Genomic DNA, 18,320 nt, shown 5'->3' on the forward strand with positions numbered 1-18,320 from the left:
TGTTTCCGAGCATATAGAACTAACAAAGTCTTTCAGTTCCTTTTTTAGGACTCCAGGATAACACTAAAACTTGACAAAGCATTAGAAAGGAAAACTACAGACTACTTTGCCTAAAAAATGTGAATGGAGAATTCTTAAATACATAACAGCAGGTGGACTTTATTAGTTCAAGACCAAGTGAGGGCTGTTTTAGGAATATAAGTATATATCAGTTTCAGAAAATCGAACTTACTCTCTTAGTCGATCAGAGGAAAACAAGATTATCTCAATAGATACAGAAATACCATTCAATAAAATTGGACATTCATTCTTAATAAAGTGGTTTTGTTTTTAGAATTGCTTTTAGGAGAAATTGTGAGACCATCATATAAAATGTTTCCCCGAATTCCTTTTCTAGAATTGCTATTGGAAATACTTAATAGTAGATGAAGGACACAGAATTAAGAACATGAAGTGCCGCCTAATTAGGGAATTAAAACGATTCAATGCGGATAACAAACTTCTTTTGACTGGTACTCCTTTGCAGAACAATTTATCAGAGCTTTGGTCATTGCTAAACTTTTTGCTGCCAGATGTATTTGATGACTTGAAAAGGTAGGTAAGCCAGTTGTTTAATTATTGCCTATGTTTTTCTAAAAGTCTCAAAATCTGTGTTCATAGATTAATTTCTTCTAGGTAGCTGGACTTTAATAATATCTTTTGGCTAGTTCTTTGTAGTATATATGTTCTCTATTTTTTTCTAGTTTTATTGCAAAATAATTGATATACATTACTGTATAAATTTAAGATGTACAGTATGATGGTTTGATTTACATATATTGTGAAGTGATTACCACAGTAGGTTTAATTAATCATCTCAAATAGATACAATAAAAAGAAAAAGTTTTCCTCCTTGTGATGAGAACTCTTAAGATCTATTCTCTTAACGACTTTACTGTGTATCATAAAGCCATATTAGCTATGGTTGTCATGTTGTACATCATATCCCTAGTATTTATTTTATAACTGGAAGTTTGTACTTTTTAACCATCTTCCTCCAAATCCCTTCCCCTAGTAAGTTCTACTTTTGACACAAATTATGAGAAGAGATAAATTAAACAGTTAATTTTAAAGTTTTTATTGTGTTGATTAAAGGAAAACTTTTATCCTGCTTAGTTTTTATTTTTATTTTTTTTGACTAGACTATGGCTCATGATTTGTGGGATCTTAACACCCCAACCAGGGATTGAACCTGCATCCATGGCAGTGAACGTTCCCAATATTTTAACCACTGGACTTCCTGGGAATTCTCTGCCTTAAAATATTTTTATAAAGTTCCTTATTGTCTTAACTTTCACTTTCATATGGATTTTTCTCATTATATTCTTACAAACAAAGGATAGAGAGGTTTAATACATCCCCTCACACATAAGAAAACCCAAGTGTCAAATTACTAAAAATATAACTAGTTAATGCCAGACTCAAAAATATAACCAAGGTCTCTCAGTTTCACCCTCATGTTTTTTATTCTAGAAGCTGTATTTGAAGCATATAGCATAAAGAACAAAATATAAACATAGTTTTCAGAAAATCAGTATGCTCAGGATGGAAAAGTAAATAATCTTATCAGACATTAAAAATAGGCAAAGTAATTGATTTATACTTTGTCATCAATGAAGTAAGAACATTAATTTTATATGGGAAAGTACTTTTAATGTTTTTGGGAATGTGTTCCTCCTTGGGTAACAGGATGTTAGCCCAAGGCCAGGCTGTCTTAGGGAACATTTATTGAAAGAGATTTCCAGGTCCTGTGTATTTCTGCTTAGTTAGAACACTGAGGTAGGAGCTGGGAATCTTTATTCATAAAATGTGCCTCAGGTGATGAAATTTTGGGAATATCTGGTTTAACTACTGTTATTACCATTTTCCCTAATTGTATTTACTGATATTAGTGCAGACATGCTTGTAATTAATAGTTCATGTTAATGGGTTTGTTTTGTTTTACATTGTGAAGAACTTAAGGATATTAGTAGAAATCAATATCGGCATACATATATGTTGAATCGTAAAACATTGTAGTGGGTCACATTTTTACCAAAAGAGAGTCATATGCCCTTGATTTTCAGAGACAGTTTTTATTTCTATAACTTTATTAAAATGTTTCATAAAATGTACATCTTAGGATGTGAGGATGATGTGGCTGTGACATCTGTCATCCCACTGACAGCTAGGGTTGATTTGACAATCGAGGCCAGTGTCCCTTTCCTCCCATGAGATATGTGCATTCTTCCTGAAGCTGCATATTTATTTGGTGGAAGAGGATGTTTCGCAATAGAGGTGGACCTGTCTCAAGGTCCATTTGTAGGAGAACATGGGGTAGGCAAGCTTCCAGGATTCCAGACATATCCAAATGAAGTCTGCCTTTAAAGAAAGAGGGAGAAAAATGTACCTTAATGTTTATTTGGTGTTTGTACTATTGTAAGATAATATATTTATAAATCAGAAAAAAATGTTCCTTTTGGAAAAATGTTGCTTCATAATATACAGGTTAATATAAAGTTTAAAATGTAAAAATGTATTAATATAATTGATTAATATTGATAGGTTAACTTATAATTTTTTCTTTTACAGCTTTGAATCTTGGTTTGATATCACTAGTCTTTCTGAAACTGCTGAAGATATTATTGCTAAAGAGAGAGAACAGAATGTATTGCATATGCTGCATCAGGTTTTTTGATTTTCTTATTCTGCTTACTGTAGACTCACAGAATAAAAAAGACACCTTAGAAATTATGTATACAGCCTGTTGTAGATTTTGAAAAATGAGCTTCCTGCACCCCAATTTAACTTTCTCTCCTCTCCTTTCCCCTCCCCCAGAGGTCTCATGGTATGAGAGCAGAGCTAAAGGGCTTTTCCAGACTTTTGTCGTTTCCACATATACTCATTTTATCCCTAATGGTCATATACTGTTTGTCAGCCAAAAATAAAAATAAGTGATTTTTATGCAGTGTTTGCCAATAATAGTTGCATAATTTACTTACAAACTGTGTGATCCATTCTGCCATTTCATACAGATTCTATCTATCCTATCTGTCTTTAAACAAATACAGTCTTTCAAAAGTCTCGTAGTTTCTTATGTGGGCCTGAATTTCTTGTCAGTTGTGCTTTGACAATTTTATTCAAAATCTTTCTGAAAAAGTTTTTTTGACTTTCAAGTTTTTTGACTTTGAAGTGAGACAGTACAGAAATCAAAACTAAAAATAATATCCCAGATCACGAATTTTTTTTTTCTGATAATTGCATGTAGGTGTATTTGTTTCTGAACTGCTGCCTACAGATACTTTTTTCTTAACCTACTGGTAATGGTCTCTCTGTCTCTGGCTAAATTAAAGTCTCCCTGTGCTTGGCTCTATACCTGTGAAGTACTTAAGTACAGAGCCCTAAAAATGAACTTTCTATACGTAAATTTTAAGATAAGGCTGTGAAGGATATATAAAGGTTTTCTTTTAAACACCTAAACAGTTTAATAATGGTGTAATTATTGCTTTTCTTTTGTTTTTAAAATGTGGAAATCTCTTGTCATCACAGCTGATGAAAGAATAATTTTAAGTCTGAAGTTTTAAAACTTACAGAAGGAAACTTTTCATGTCTACTTTACTGGGTCAGTTGTTTTTGGTTTTTTACTAATTCAAACCTCACTTTTAAAAAATATGGCCTGTAACTTCAAGAAGTATAGATACCATCTTATTTTTGCTTTTTAAAATATTCAAGTTATACTAGAGTTTTTGTAAAATTAATAAGTTGTGAACTGTAACAGATAAACACTGTGAGTTTATCATGTGGTGGTCTGGTCCAGAAAATTTCATGGAGATATTTTATATATAACTTTGAGATGTGATAGTTTGATATAGGAAGAAAGGATAAAATGGTATTTGGGAGAGTATTCCTTGAAAATGTTTGATATTTACATATATTTATTCATGTTTAAATTTTAGATTTTAACACCTTTCTTACTGAGAAGACTAAAATCTGATGTTGCCCTTGAAGTTCCTCCTAAACGAGAAGTAGTTGTTTATGCACCACTTTCAAAGAAACAGGAGATCTTTTACACAGCCATTGTGAACCGTACAATTGCAAACATGTTTGGATCCAGTGAGGTAGAGTGTGGACTTGAAATAACCTGTAAATGACAGTTGGCATAGAAAATTTTCATGGTTCATTTCAGTCTTAATATAAGGCTCATCGCATTTTCATGACTTTTTACAATAAGGCTCATTACTTGTTTTCATGACTTCTTGAGGGTGAATTTCTAATTGGAGTATAAGGCATCAGGCCAATAGCAAAAACTGTCTAAAGTTCAAGTTATGGTTTCTGCAATAACTGCTTTATAGTCATCTGAAATACTGTGTGGGAATGAACTTGAAAATAAATTTGAACAAGCACACAGTATACTAAGGCTTGCCAACTAGACCAGTCGCCTCAAATATATAATCCCTTTACAGGAGATTGTTGGTAGCCAAAAATTGAAATAAAATCCTCTATCTGAAAGAAAGATCTCTTTAGCCACCCATCATAAGAAATTGAATTGGAATGTGATTATCTTACAACTGGAGATCAGGAGACCCTTAAATTTTAAGATGTCCAGATTTTTGACTGTTTGCCATGGACCTACTTGTTTCTTTTTAAAGCACTTAGGGTTATGCATCTTTGTTTTGTACAGTCATTAGGCCATTTTTATTTTAATTAAAGGAATCTCTGGCTTTTTAGCTGTTAGAAAATTAAACTAATTGTCTATTGGGAGGAATTTCATTGCTGTATTATACCAATCCAAAGAAATACCCTTTGTAATGATACACAGGGTTTTATTTCAGCCCAAACCTATTAAATTCCTTTATATAAATTCAGAAGTTTTATCTATCATTTTTTTCCCATTGTGATATGAATGCATTAACTCTGAAACTAGATATGGGCATCAGTGTTAAACTAATGAAATCTTACAGGAAAACATTTACATTTGGCTATAGTTTATGGATCTTTGGTTTTGCACCTTTGAAAATTATGAAACTCAATGATGAAAGACAGACTTTTTTTTTAATATCTTAAAACACTTCGTGCATAAAAATATTATGCCCTACTTTGTATATATGTATATATAGAATTTAAGGGTATGCTTTTTAAACATATTTCTTTAATTTGTTCTATTACAGAAAGAAACAGTTGAGCTGAGTCCCACTGGACGACCAAAACGCCGAACTAGAAAGTCAGTAGATTACAGCAAAATAGATGATTTCCCTAATGAATTAGAAAAACTGATCAGCCAAATACAGCCAGAGGTAGACCGAGAAAGGTGTGAGTTTAAAAACAGATTTTTAAAAAGTATTCTTTAAACTGTTTTTTTTTTTGTTTTTTAATTTCTTGTATTCATGGATTATACATTTTGGGCAGAACTATTGTGGAAACAAGTATCCCTATAGAATCTGAAGTTAATCTGAAGTTGCAGAATATAATGATGCTACTTCGAAAATGCTGTAACCATCCATATTTGATTGAGTACCCTATAGATCCAGTTACACAAGAGTTTAAGGTAAATACTATTTAATAATATACTATTTTGATTTCTGTGACTTTTTTATGTCATGTGAAAGTGTCATTTTGTTATTATTTGCAGTAAATACTTTGCTGTTTGTCATGAAGATTGTAATCCTCTTAGTAAGTAGAGATGATAGTCTTCTCCCCCCAGATAAAGGTTGTTTTCTATATGTAAGCTAACATTTTGTTCATATGTTTTATATAAAGAGCTAAGAATCCTCCTAAATTTAGAGTGACATTAGAAATACAAGTTTTTTTAGTAATCAGTTGGCTTCTACTCCATGTTTTACTTACTGTCTATTTTAGAGGTTGTTGTCACCTTTTCAGTATTCTTTTAGTTAGCATTCAGCTTGTCAAAGTCAGTCTGACGGCTCATTGCTTAAATTTCAACAAATAGCCACAGAACAGAATAAAAAGTTGATGCTGAGTTGCAGACTCCCAGATTAAATGAATGAAATTGGTCTCTTGGGTGGTTGATGGGAAGACAACATATATTAAGTGACATCTGTTCTCAGTAACTCTAACCGCATTTTAGAGTAGGTTCCTCATCCTTAGCATATTGATATTTGGGGCCAGATAATTCTTTGTTAAGGAGATACTGTCTTGTGGGCTATAGGCCAGTTGTCCAGCATCCATAGCCTTTAGCCACCAGATGGCACAGTAATTCCCCTTTCCCAGCTGTGTCAACCTAAAGTATATTTCAGGCACTGCCCAGTATACCCTGAGGGTGGAGGGCAAATTTGCCCCAATTAAGAACGACTGCTTTAAAGCTTTTCATTGAACAAGGAAGAAGATAATCTCTGGAGGGTATTGATATTTCATCAGAAGATTAATTTTATCTTTGATACTTAGGTTACTTACAAGCTCTTACACTTTCTTTCATTTCTACTAAGAATTTTGGCAGTAATTTTCATACACACTTGGTTGAAAGTGTACTCAGTTGTAAAGAATAAACCTCAACATTAAGTTGAAGTTAATGTTTTATTATACAGAGTTTTGGGGTGAGGGGTGGGGAGGATAGATTAAGTATACACTTAAAACTATAGTTTGTATTTTGTGAGATCATTGATTTTAAATTCTAGAGTATATCTTTCCTTGAGAACTATCTCCTGATAAAAAAGGTCAAATAACAAAGTTAGTTTAAAAGGTGGAATTATTTGTCATTGAAAACTTAAACATGTGAACACTGTTTTTATTTTGACAAAAACAGATTATTACTTGTTGTGACTATTTTTTCTGTTTTTTTTTTTTTTTTTCCTTTCTTTGCTCAAGATTGATGAAGAGCTGGTAACAAATTCTGGCAAATTCTTAATTTTGGATCGAATGCTGCCAGAACTAAAAACCAGAGGTCACAAGGTGTGGTACTTTTGATTGGGTTTTTGGCTATATAATTATTTTTTGTTAGTAAATATAGATACTAAGGTATATTTAAATTTTAGGTGCTGCTTTTTTCACAAATGACAAGAATGTTGGACATTTTGATGGATTACTGTCACTTTAGAAATTTCAACTTTAGCAGGCTTGATGGATCCATGTCATATTCAGAGAGAGAAAAAAATGTAAGACTGCTTATGTCATACATACTTAATTCTTTGTAACTCCTTTCTTGATTTTTGAAGTAATGTTCAATAGACCTAGGGACTTCTGGTGGTCCAATGGTTAAGACTCTGCTTCCACTGCAAAGAGCACAAGGTTGGGTCTCTGGCTGAGCAACTGGGATCCCGCATGCCCTGTGGCACAACCTAAAAATAAAAAGACTTACATCCTAGGGCCTCTGGCTTATTGCCACAACCTGGGCGATAGGCATGATTATTTTGTTTCATGGGAGATGAATCTGATAGTTTTATCTCTTTTCCACCAAATTGGTCTTTTCAGCTTTATGGCTTCTGCTGCTGTGCTGCTGCTAAGTCGCTCCAGGGGCTGTTAGTATTTATTTATCCCACATCAGAAGTCCTGGAGATGCTTGAGAACTATACTCAGCTTGAAGAATGCTGGCTTATATCCCATGGCACACCACTGCCTTCCCCCTCCTTTGCTGATAAACAGATGGTGATAAGATAGCTACTTAGTAGTCAGTTTTTTTATCCACATTCCAGGAAGGAGCAGTTTCTTAATTCCTTATGTTTACATCCCTTTTGCTTTTAGATACACAGCTTCAACACAGATCCAGACGTGTTTATCTTTTTAGTGAGTACCCGAGCTGGTGGCCTGGGCATTAATTTGACTGCAGCAGATACTGTTATCATTTATGATAGTGATTGGGTAAGTTTGAAGTGTAGCAATAGACAGATTATATTTCCATTTTAATCTTTCACTGTATATTTTGCAATTTCATTTACTTATTTTGAAAACATATCCACTATGAGAATCACTGCTTTGTCAAGTGTTCTGTCTGTAAAGACTTAAACGTATTTTATCACTGAAGTAACGCTTAGAAGCTTAAATTGAGTTAAAGTGAAGAAGTGAAGTCGCTCAGTCGTGTCCGACTCTGCGACCTCATGGATTGTAGCCTACCGGACTCCTCCGTCCATGGGATTTTCCAGGCAAGAATACTGGAGTGGGTTGCCATTTCCTTCTCCAGGGGAACTTCCCGACCCAGGGATCGAACTCGGGTCTCCCACATTGTAGGCAGATGCTTTACTGTCTGAGCCACAAGGGAAGCCCAAATTGAGTTAAGGCACTGTTTAAAAGATTCTGGCTTGATCATCCTTGTTGACTCTGCCCACATAGTATGAGTTTAACTAATTTTAACCTTAAGCTGTTAAATGTTTTTCTTTTTAACTTTTAAGAACCCCCAGTCTGATCTTCAGGCCCAGGATAGATGTCATAGAATCGGTCAGACAAGGCCAGTTGTTGTATATCGTCTTGTTACAGCAAATACTATTGATCAGAAAATTGTGGAAAGAGCAGCTGCTAAAAGAAAACTGGAAAAATTGATCATCCACAAAAGTAAATAATATTTTGTAGTACTTTTTTGCTTCAGTTGTCTATTGTGTGTTGTGAGTTTTGATGTTGTTACTTTCTTTATAAGAGAAATCAGTGCAGGATTTAAATAGGCAGTGGGGAATTTGAAGCTATATGTACTTTTAAAGTATTTTAAAGTCTGAAGTCTGTCATGGCACTTTGACATGATGTTACTGATTATTCTGTTTTTTCATTTAAAAAAAGTTTTATTGAAGTATAGTTGATTTCTAATATTATGTTAGTTTCAGGTATACAGCATAGTAATTCACAATTTTTATATATTTTACTCCATTTAAAGTTATTGAAAAATAATGACTTGACTGCCCCTTCCCTTCTCCCCACTAACCACTGGTTCTCTATATCTGTGCGTCTGTTTTCTTGTTTGATTTTTTGGATTCCACATATAAGTTTTAGCATATAGCATTTGTCTTTCTGTCCTTTTTCACTAATCGTAATACCCTCTAGGTTCATCCATGTTTCGAATGGCAGAATTTCTTTTTTTTTTTAATGATAACTAATACTCCATTTTGTACTCTTCCTTATCCATTCATCAGTTGAACACTTTGGTTGCTTCCATACTTGGCTATCGTAAATAATGCTTCTATGAACATTGGGATGCATGTATCTTTTCAAATTAGTATTTTTGTTTTCTTCAGATACATACCCAGGAATAGAATTGCTGGATCATATGGTATTGGGATGGCCAAAGAGTTCATTCTGGTTTTTCTGTAACTATCTTACAGGGTGGGATGGATTAAGAGATTGGGACTGGCATATATACACTATTACGTATCTAGGTAACTAATGAGAAACGACTATCTAACTCAGGGAACTCTACTTAGTGCTGTGTGGTGCCCTAAATGGGAAGGAAATCCAAAAAAGAGGGGATCTAGTATACATACAGCTGAGTGACCTTGCTCTACAGCAAAAACTTAACATTGTAAAGCAACTATAATAATTAATAATTGATAACTGAAGTCACTCAGTCGTGTTTGACTCTGCGACCCCGTGGACTGTAGCCTACCAGGCTTCTCCGTCCATGTGATTCTCTAGGCAAAAATACTGGAGTGGGTTACCATTTCCTTCTCCAGGGGATCTTACTGACCCAGGGATCAAACCTGGGTCTCCCACATTGGAGGCAGACGCTTTAACCTCTGAGCCTATACTCCAATTTAAAAAAAGAAGATTAAAGGTATATTGAAGTAGTGCTACAATAAAATTACTTACTTTGCTGAGCCCTCACTATTTAAAAAATATTTGATTCCAGTATACCTAACCTTTTCATAGTTTCAATAATAGAATATTAAAAACACAGCAATTTTTTATCTAGAAAAGATTTTGAGAAATAGGGAAAGTGATGTGGGTGAGGCATTGGCATTTTATGTTCTATTCCCTGAGAGTCCTTGGAGTCCTGCTTTTGTTTATTCAATATAAAATTCTGTTTGGGCGAATGACTTGATGGCTGCCTTACAAAAAATTGAAAATCATCTTATGTACATTTTGAAGCATAGAGAAATCATAATGAAAATCACTAACAATTTATGCTGCTTTTCTACTCACAAAAACTTTCTCCAGTGTATTTGATTTTGAGAGAAATAATGGATTAAGTTTTAGACATCTTTAATTTGACTTGATGGAGCATTCAGATTGTAGTTAGAATTTCTGTTGAAGGAAAAAGGTGCTTGGTCCAAGTAAGATTTTGTGCAGATTAAAGTTTTTTCACCTATGCTGCTTTTAGAGATTTGAATGATGAAATAAATTGTATTTTGTTTATTGAATTTGGTTTAAATTGTGTGTGCTGTGTGCTTAGTTACTCAGTTGTGTCCGATTTTTTGTGACCCCATGGACTGTACGGGCTAGGTTTCTCTGTTCATGGGGATTCTCCAGGGAAGAATACTGGATGGGTTCCCATGCCCTCCTCCAGGGGACCTTCCCAACCGAGGGATCGAACACAGGTCTCCCTCATTACAGGTGAATTCTTTACCAATTGAGCCACCAGGGAAGCTCAAGAATACTGGATTGGGTAGTCTATCCCTTCTCTAGGGGAACTTCCCAACCCAGGAATCAAACCGGGGTCTCCTGCATTGCAGGTGGATTCTTTACCAGCTGAGCTACCAGGGGATTTTAAATTAGGTACAGTTTATAGTTTTATTTTCCCAAGTTTTATTTTTAGTAATTTTAGAGATTAATTTTTGAGAACAAGTTGAAAGTAATTTTTTAAATGCTGGCAATATTTTATTGAGGTGTAATACATACACAGTAAAATTCCAAGCTAAGTGTATGGCTTGATGCCTCTAACAAGTTATACTCAAACAATTGTCATCCATATCAAGGTAACATTTCTGTTTTCCAAGAAAATTTTCCTTTCCAGTATTTCCCAGACTCTTACTCCTTACTAGAAGGCAGTCACTATTCCAGTTTTCGTCACATGGGTTAGTTTTTCCTTTAACTTCACACCTGGATTCATTTGTACATACATATTCTTCTTTTGCCTAAGCTACTTATATATGATGTATTTTGAGATTCATCTCTGTTGTTGTGTTAGAAGTTTGTGATTTTTTTAAATTGTAAAGTAATTCATCCATTCTTTTGTTGATTGATATTTGGTTTACAGATTTTAGTTCTTACGAATAAGGTCCTCTTGTTACAAGTATTAATGAACATGTGTGTTTATTTGTGCTTTGTCTTAGGGTGGGTATATGTTTACCTATAGAAAACTACCAGACTTTTCCCAAGTGGACATACCACTTTACTCCCACCTGCAAAGAATGAGAACTGCAGTTGCTTTTCTTTTTTACCAACACTGGGTTTGTCTGTCCTTTTTATATAATGTAGGGTATTCTGATTGGTTTTTAATGTATTATATTTTGGTTTTAAAAGCAATTTTGAGTGTTTTTAATTTTTTGTAAATTTTTTTCAGATCATTTCAAAGGTGGTCAGTCTGGATTAAATCAATCTAAGAACTTTTTAGACCCCAAGGAATTAATGGAATTATTAAAATCAAGAGATTATGAAAGGTGAGGTGGTTTTTACTTTAAAAAAATGTAATTCATAGTTTTGATTTATCCTATAGACCTGAATATTTTGTTTTCTTATAGGGAAGTAAAAGGATCAAGAGAGAAAGTCATTAGTGATAAAGATCTGGAGTTGCTGTTAGATCGAAGTGATCTTCTTGGTAAGTATCTCTTATGGTTTTACTTACTATTTTTATGGAAACTTTGAAACATATACATAAGTAGAGAGAAGTATAATATACCCCTGTGTATAACTCATTCTGCCCTAATAGTTTACAACATTTAGCCAATTATGTTTCATTGCCATTTTCTTCGATCAGAATGTTAAATTCATGCCATAGCCACTTTTAGGCATCTTTTATTGAGAAGAACATGTTTTTAAATATCGTCACTATGTCATTCTTACATTTGAGAGTTGGCCCTAAAACTTTAATAGCAGCTAATAACCAGTTCATATCCAAATTTCTCCACTTGTCCCAATCTTTTTACAGTTTGAATCACGATCCAAATTGCATTGTTCTTGCTATCTTTTTTCTTCTCTATCACTTTCATCCTCATTTTTGTTATTCCATGCTGTTGATTTGTTGGAGAAACTGGGTTATTTGTCCAGTGAAACGACCTGCATTCCAGAATTGGCCAACTTCTCCCTCTCATTGTTCTTTGACTTGTTCCTCAGTCTACTACTTTCTGTGAAGTGGTAAATAGCTGTGAAAATAGCTTTACTGGCTTAATAAGATCCAAGTTCCGTATTTTAGGAATACTAGTGCTTTGTTCTCATTTTAAATCATATAAAGAGATGCATCAGGTCTGGGTTTCTTATTTTTAGTGAGCTAAGATTAAGATTAATCAGCTGATTCAGGCTGATCTTCATGTAGTATTCTGTTCTTCTATTTAGCCTGATTTTTTTTAGCATTTATTTATTATGGTTTAGAACCATTATTTTTTTGAGCATTAAAATGCTGATTTTCTTATTCTGTCACTCCTTTATTAGCTGGAATTAGTCTATTATAACTTTCCCATATAAATTATCTGGTTACTCTGAGATACAATCTAAATAAGCAAGATAGGGCTTCCCTGGTAAGTCAGTTGGTAAAGAATCTGCCTGTAGTGCAGGAGACCCAGGTGTGATCCCTGGGTCAGGAAGATCCCCTGGAGAAGGAAATGGCAACCCACTCTAGTAATCTTGCCTGGAAAATCCTATGGGGGAGCCTGGCGGGCTGCAGTCCATGGGGCTGCAAGATAAATTGCTTCTTCTATGTATAAATTGTAAGAATAATGAGTCGATGCCTACAAATGGTGGTCATAAGTTATTTTGAATACAAATAAATATTAAACTCATCCTTTCCTACTCATTCTGTAACATGGATATCTATGCTCTTGATTATTTATGTATATTATATCTCCACAGTGGAAATAAATAATGGTATCTTTTCCTAATTGTGTTCAGCAGTGTTACATTAGTAGATTGTTATTGGTGATCAGGCATAGAAACAGGAAAAAGATAAACTACAGCCCTTTTTGGGGAATAGGGAGTCTGTTGTTAAACACCAGCACACCACGGGGTATAGCATCATGATATCTTCAACTTAGTTTCGAATAGCTCTTCTAAAATTTGTCATTACTGAGTTGAGAGAATTCTTTATATATTCTGGACACAAATCCTTTATCAGATACATGTTTTGCAAATATTTTCTCCCAGTCTGTAGTTTATCTTTATACTTTGTGTCTCTTAAAGAGCGGAAGGAAAAATTTTGATGAAGTTACATTTATCTTTTTGTTGTTATTACTCACAATTTTGATGTTGTATCTAATCTTTGCCTAGTAAAGTTGTGATTTTTTTTTTTCCTTCTTTTTAACTAAAAAAAAATTTTTGGCCACACCACATAGCATGTGGGATCTAGTTTCCTGACTGGGGCCTAACCCATACCCCTTGCACTGGTCTTAACCACTGGATCACTAAGGAAGTCTGATGTTTTAAGAGTTTTATAGTCTCATATTTGAGTTAATTTTTGTGTAGGGTATAAGGGAAGGGTCTTAATTCATTTTTTTGCACGTTGTCCAATTGTCTCAGCACAATTTATTGAAGATTATTCTTTCCCTTTTGAATTGCCACGGCACCTTTGTTGGAAATCCGTTGATCATAAATGTGAAGGGTTTTTTCTATACTCTCAGTTCTCTCCTATTCCTGTTAATCTGTTTGTTAATCCTGTGCCAGTACCACACTGTCTTGATTATTGTTTTATGGTGAGTTTTGAAATTGTGAAGAGTGAATCTTCCAGTTTTGTTCTTTATTTTCAAGTTGGTTTTAGCTGTTCTGAGTTCTTTGCATGTTTATGTGGATTTTAATTTTCATATAGTACAGGAAAAAATGAGATAAACCATTATGGCCAAAGCTTAAATATATTATCAAATAAACAGCAGCAGCATAGAAGGCATACAAGGATAGGGTAACATCTGAAAATATTAATTGACATTAACTGAATAAAAAAGAACTAGATTCTGAAAAGCCACTTGACATGCCATCATAATCAACCTCATAATTCTTAAATATGACAAAGAAAATGTTCTTAATCTGAAAAAATGCATTCATTTAGTAAATTACTATGAAAATCAAGAACAGTTGAGTGTAACAGCTGTCACTCCCACTGTACATTATAAAACATAATGCAAGGTACAAGAAAGTCTTAACTAATGCTGTAAGATAATAAAAATAGGAATAGTTAGTTTCATTATACTATTTTTGCAGGTGGTATAATTATCTCCATAGAAAATCTGAGGGAATCTAAAAGTTAGAATTCAAAAAGTTTGCTATAAATTAATAGTATGTGTATTAGCAGTAACTATTTAGAAAATTAGATATTTATAACAGCTACTAAACTAACATACCTAGAATTAAATATAATAATTTCTTTAAGACCTTTATAGAGAATCTATGAAACATCCAAGGACAATAAGAGAAGGACTGAATACATGACAAATTTAACTGTATTTATGGATACGATTAACTTGTATTCCTTACATTAATCTTCTAGTTAAAACCCATAATATTATGGCTTTTTAAAGAGCTTTGACAGGCTGTTCTTAAAATTAATATGGAATGGTAAAGGACCAAGAGCCAAGACAATTTTGAAGAACAACAGAATACTTAATATCAGGTACTAAGATTCAATTTAAAAATCATAATAATTAAGACTGTTGAATTAGCATACAAAATAAATTTACTGCTGATGTGGCAAATCCAGAAAGTCATCCAAACTTCCATGGAAAAATCAATAAATGATAAATGTCATTTCAAACCAGAGGGGAAATTCCTATTATTCCTTGCAGATACTGGAGGCTGGGTTCCAGAGCACTGAAATAAGCAAATCACACATTAAAAAAATGTTTTTCAGTCTTATAAAAGTTACGTTTACACTATAAAGTAGTCTGTATGAAATAACATTGTCTAAAAAAAACAATATACATACTTTAAAAATACTTATTGCTAAAAAATGCTAACCATTATCTGAGCCTTCAGCAAGTGTAATCTTCTTGGTGGAGGGTTTAAAATATTGTGAGAATTAACCAAAATTCAAGACAGACATGAAGCGAGCAAAAAATGGTTCCGATGCTTGCTCAGCATAGGGTTGCAACAGACCTTCAATTTGTAAAAAATGTAATCAGTAAAACATGGTTTGCCAGTTTGTATCAACAATGGTAAATCTCACCATATTCAAGAATAAATTGTAGATAAATTAAGTCATCAAAACTTTAAGAGTAAAACATTTAACTTAAAAAATAGGGAAATATCTGTAGGGTTTTAGGATAGGAAAAGAATTCTTAAATATGATACAGAACTCTCAACCTAAATGAACAGATTAATAGATTTTATTAAAGGCTTCTGTAAAAACAATACCATAAACAGGTAAATGACAAACCACAGATATCTGCAGTACATAGCAAACAGGAAATGATTATCATACATAAATAAATATCAACAAGAAAACTGAACAACTTAAGAGCAAACAATTACCAGGAATGAAAGAAACAACCATTGAACATAAAAAGATGCTTCAGTCTCCCTAGAAATCCGAGAATGCAGATTAAAACCAGAAGTAATTTCATTTCAATAGCTATCATGTTGACAAAAATATAAAAGATTTCAAATTAGCTATGGGAGTATAAAGATACATTTTCATGGTGTTTTGCATTCCTGCTTTTAAACTAACCATAATTGGGCTTTAAAAAAATACATGTGTATATATATATATATATATGAGAATATAATTCACATTGGTGGTGTTTATTGTTAGGTATATCTTAAATTCAGCAGAAGTGATTTTGATTAGCAAACTGGTGTTTCAGTTTGTTCCCTGGAGGCCAGTTCTTGTTTTAATAAGAGGAGATTTCTTTTTAAGTTCTTACACTTTTTTTTTTTAATACCTGTTTATTTATTTTTCTCTTAGATCAAATGAATGCCTCAGGACCGGTTAAAGAGAAGATGGGGATTTTCAAGATACTAGAAAATTCTGAAGATTCTAGTTCTGAATGTTTGTTTTAAATTGGAGCTACAAGAATGGCTTCAAAAAGTTCTTGTTCACATCTAGTGATCTGTATTGGTGTTAAAATCCACATTTTTCACTCTACTTTGATTATATCAGTTTATATAATATAACTGTACCATTGCATAATTTTTGAACCTTATTAAGAGCAAACACATATATTAAGAGTAAATTTAGATTTTCAGTTAATTTTTCAGGTTCGGTAGTACTCTTGGGTACAGGCTGATGTGTGCTTAACCACTGCCAGATTTATACAGTCTTCCTGTGGAAGTTTAATGTTTTTCCCCCACCCACCCTTTTAGCAGTACAGGTCATGGGTTTTTGGTACTTCAGTTATGGAGTAGACTTTGGATGGGGGAAAGACTAGGATGATACTGTGCATTGTTTAAATAAGAAACAGTTTGATTTTTAGGGTCTATTTCTATAAAATGGTTTGTCAAATAAATATTTGTTATAAGATGATCTCATCAGATTATTTTTTCAGATAAATAATGGCTCAGGTGAAATAACGCCAAAAGTTTTGACTGCTATTTCGATTTATCAGTAGTTTACACATATGTCATATATATAAAGATTTCAACTGGACACTGGGTCAATGCAGAGAAGGCTGGCTTTGGAAGAAATTACAGGTTCTTGACAAAAGAAATTGGTTCTAGAAATTGGAAGTGGCAGGGTACCACGCAAAATAGGAACAGAAAAAGAAGAGACCCTGAAAATTATAGCAGGGAGGGGTTAAAATAAGACTTAGGAATATAAGAAACACAGGATCCATAACAGGAGCATAGAGGCCAAGGTGGGAATCATTTAGGCCCTGTATGTATACAAAACTGATGAAGAGAAATACTGAATGCTGCCTGAAGCACACATTCCTGTGTAGGTTGTTACTCTTAGTGCCATGCATATTCCAATGTAGATCAGATTCTCTTTGCTTTAGGGTAATGGAAGCTAGGTAGGACTCAGAAGAAAGACTATTTTGAGAGAATATTCAGCCAAACTAAAGAACAGACAACAAAGTGGATTTTCTTTTAAAGTGGAAATGTTTACTAGTCTGACGAACTATCATCATAACTTTGGTTGCTTACTCCATTCTCTCACATTCGTCTCAAATGATTATTTCATTTGAGTTTATCTCTGTCCTCATATTTCTGATACTTCCTCCCTCTGGTCTTGCTCCCTTGTCCTCACAGAAAATAAAAACAATCAGAAAAGAACTTCTAAAAGTTGCCACCGTTACCTGCGCCCATGTATCCTTTCCTTTTATGGATGTAGTCTGTCCTAGCTAGAGCCAACAGAAACGCCCCATTTCTTGTTTAAGGCAAACTCCTTGAAATGTCTATATTCAAAAAAAAAGAAAAGAAAAGAAAAGTCTATATTCACTGTTGCCTTGTTTCACTTCCATTTTTTTTCCTGAATCCATTCCATTCAGATTTTTTTAAGTCTCCAGTGACCTCTGAGTCATTTTGAGTCTGACCTCAAAGATCATTTAGTTGACCTTTCAGAAGCATTTCATATAGATGTTTAATTTCCACTAACCAGTTTCTGTAGTTCCCAGGTTTTAGCAGACACATTTGTCTGGTTCTTCCTACTTCTCTGGCTCTTTCTCATTCTCCTTTGCTATTTATTTGACTCATTAGAATCTCCCAAGAGAGCTTGGGACTCCCTTGATGGCTTGTTGCTTTAAATACCAACTATATATTAAATGGGTTTCTCTGGTGGGCCTGCAATGTGGGAGACCTGGTTTCAATCCCTGGGTTGAGAATATCCCCTGGAGGAGGGCATGGCAACCCACTCCAGTATTCCTGGAGCATCACCGTATACAGGAGCCTGGTGGGCTACAGTCCATGAGGTCATAAAGAGTTGAACACCACTGAGTGACTAAGCACAGCACATGTGTTAAATACCAACTTTGTAGTGGTGACTCCAATTATATCTCCAACCAGAATCTTCTGAACTCGCTTCCAACTGCCTGCTTCACATTTTTACTTGGTTGCCTGATAAACTATCCCAATCTGAACTTCATGAACTTGTTATCCAGCCTCTTAAAAATGATACCATTCATGTTATTTTTCAGCTTCTGAAACCCTGTGTTAACTCCCGTGTTCTCTATTTTGAGATTTTAATGACTTTAATCATTTTACCGTTACTATAGTTTCCAGATTTTAGTTTAGGAAGCAAGGGGAACAGATGTATTCATTCCATGATACTGAAACATGTTCCCTGCTTCATCTGTATG

The 18,320-nt window shown here is 33.9% G+C and overlaps 1 protein-coding gene across 1 annotated transcript in view; it reads left to right on the forward strand.

The window, feature by feature from the left end:
- The window catches only part of HELLS (helicase, lymphoid specific), a 36,949-nt gene extending 19,642 nt beyond the window's left edge, over window positions 1-17,307 (forward strand). The window contains exons 11-22 of the mRNA XM_040254561.1: window positions 398-594; window positions 2,611-2,707; window positions 3,975-4,136; window positions 5,187-5,326; window positions 5,425-5,563; window positions 6,841-6,924; window positions 7,008-7,127; window positions 7,714-7,830; window positions 8,358-8,517; window positions 11,453-11,549; window positions 11,631-11,707; window positions 15,992-17,307. Coding sequence (XP_040110495.1) covers window positions 398-594; window positions 2,611-2,707; window positions 3,975-4,136; window positions 5,187-5,326; window positions 5,425-5,563; window positions 6,841-6,924; window positions 7,008-7,127; window positions 7,714-7,830; window positions 8,358-8,517; window positions 11,453-11,549; window positions 11,631-11,707; window positions 15,992-16,086 — 1,485 coding nt within the window. The 3' untranslated portion in view covers window positions 16,087-17,307. The remainder of the gene's footprint in view (window positions 1-397; window positions 595-2,610; window positions 2,708-3,974; window positions 4,137-5,186; window positions 5,327-5,424; window positions 5,564-6,840; window positions 6,925-7,007; window positions 7,128-7,713; window positions 7,831-8,357; window positions 8,518-11,452; window positions 11,550-11,630; window positions 11,708-15,991) is intronic.
- The last annotated feature ends 1,013 nt before the right edge of the window (window positions 17,308-18,320 follow it).

The sequence above is a fragment of the Oryx dammah genome, unplaced genomic scaffold (genome assembly GCF_014754425.2).
Source record: "Oryx dammah isolate SB20612 unplaced genomic scaffold, SCBI_Odam_1.1 HiC_scaffold_14, whole genome shotgun sequence".
Lineage (NCBI taxonomy): Eukaryota > Metazoa > Chordata > Mammalia > Artiodactyla > Bovidae > Oryx > Oryx dammah.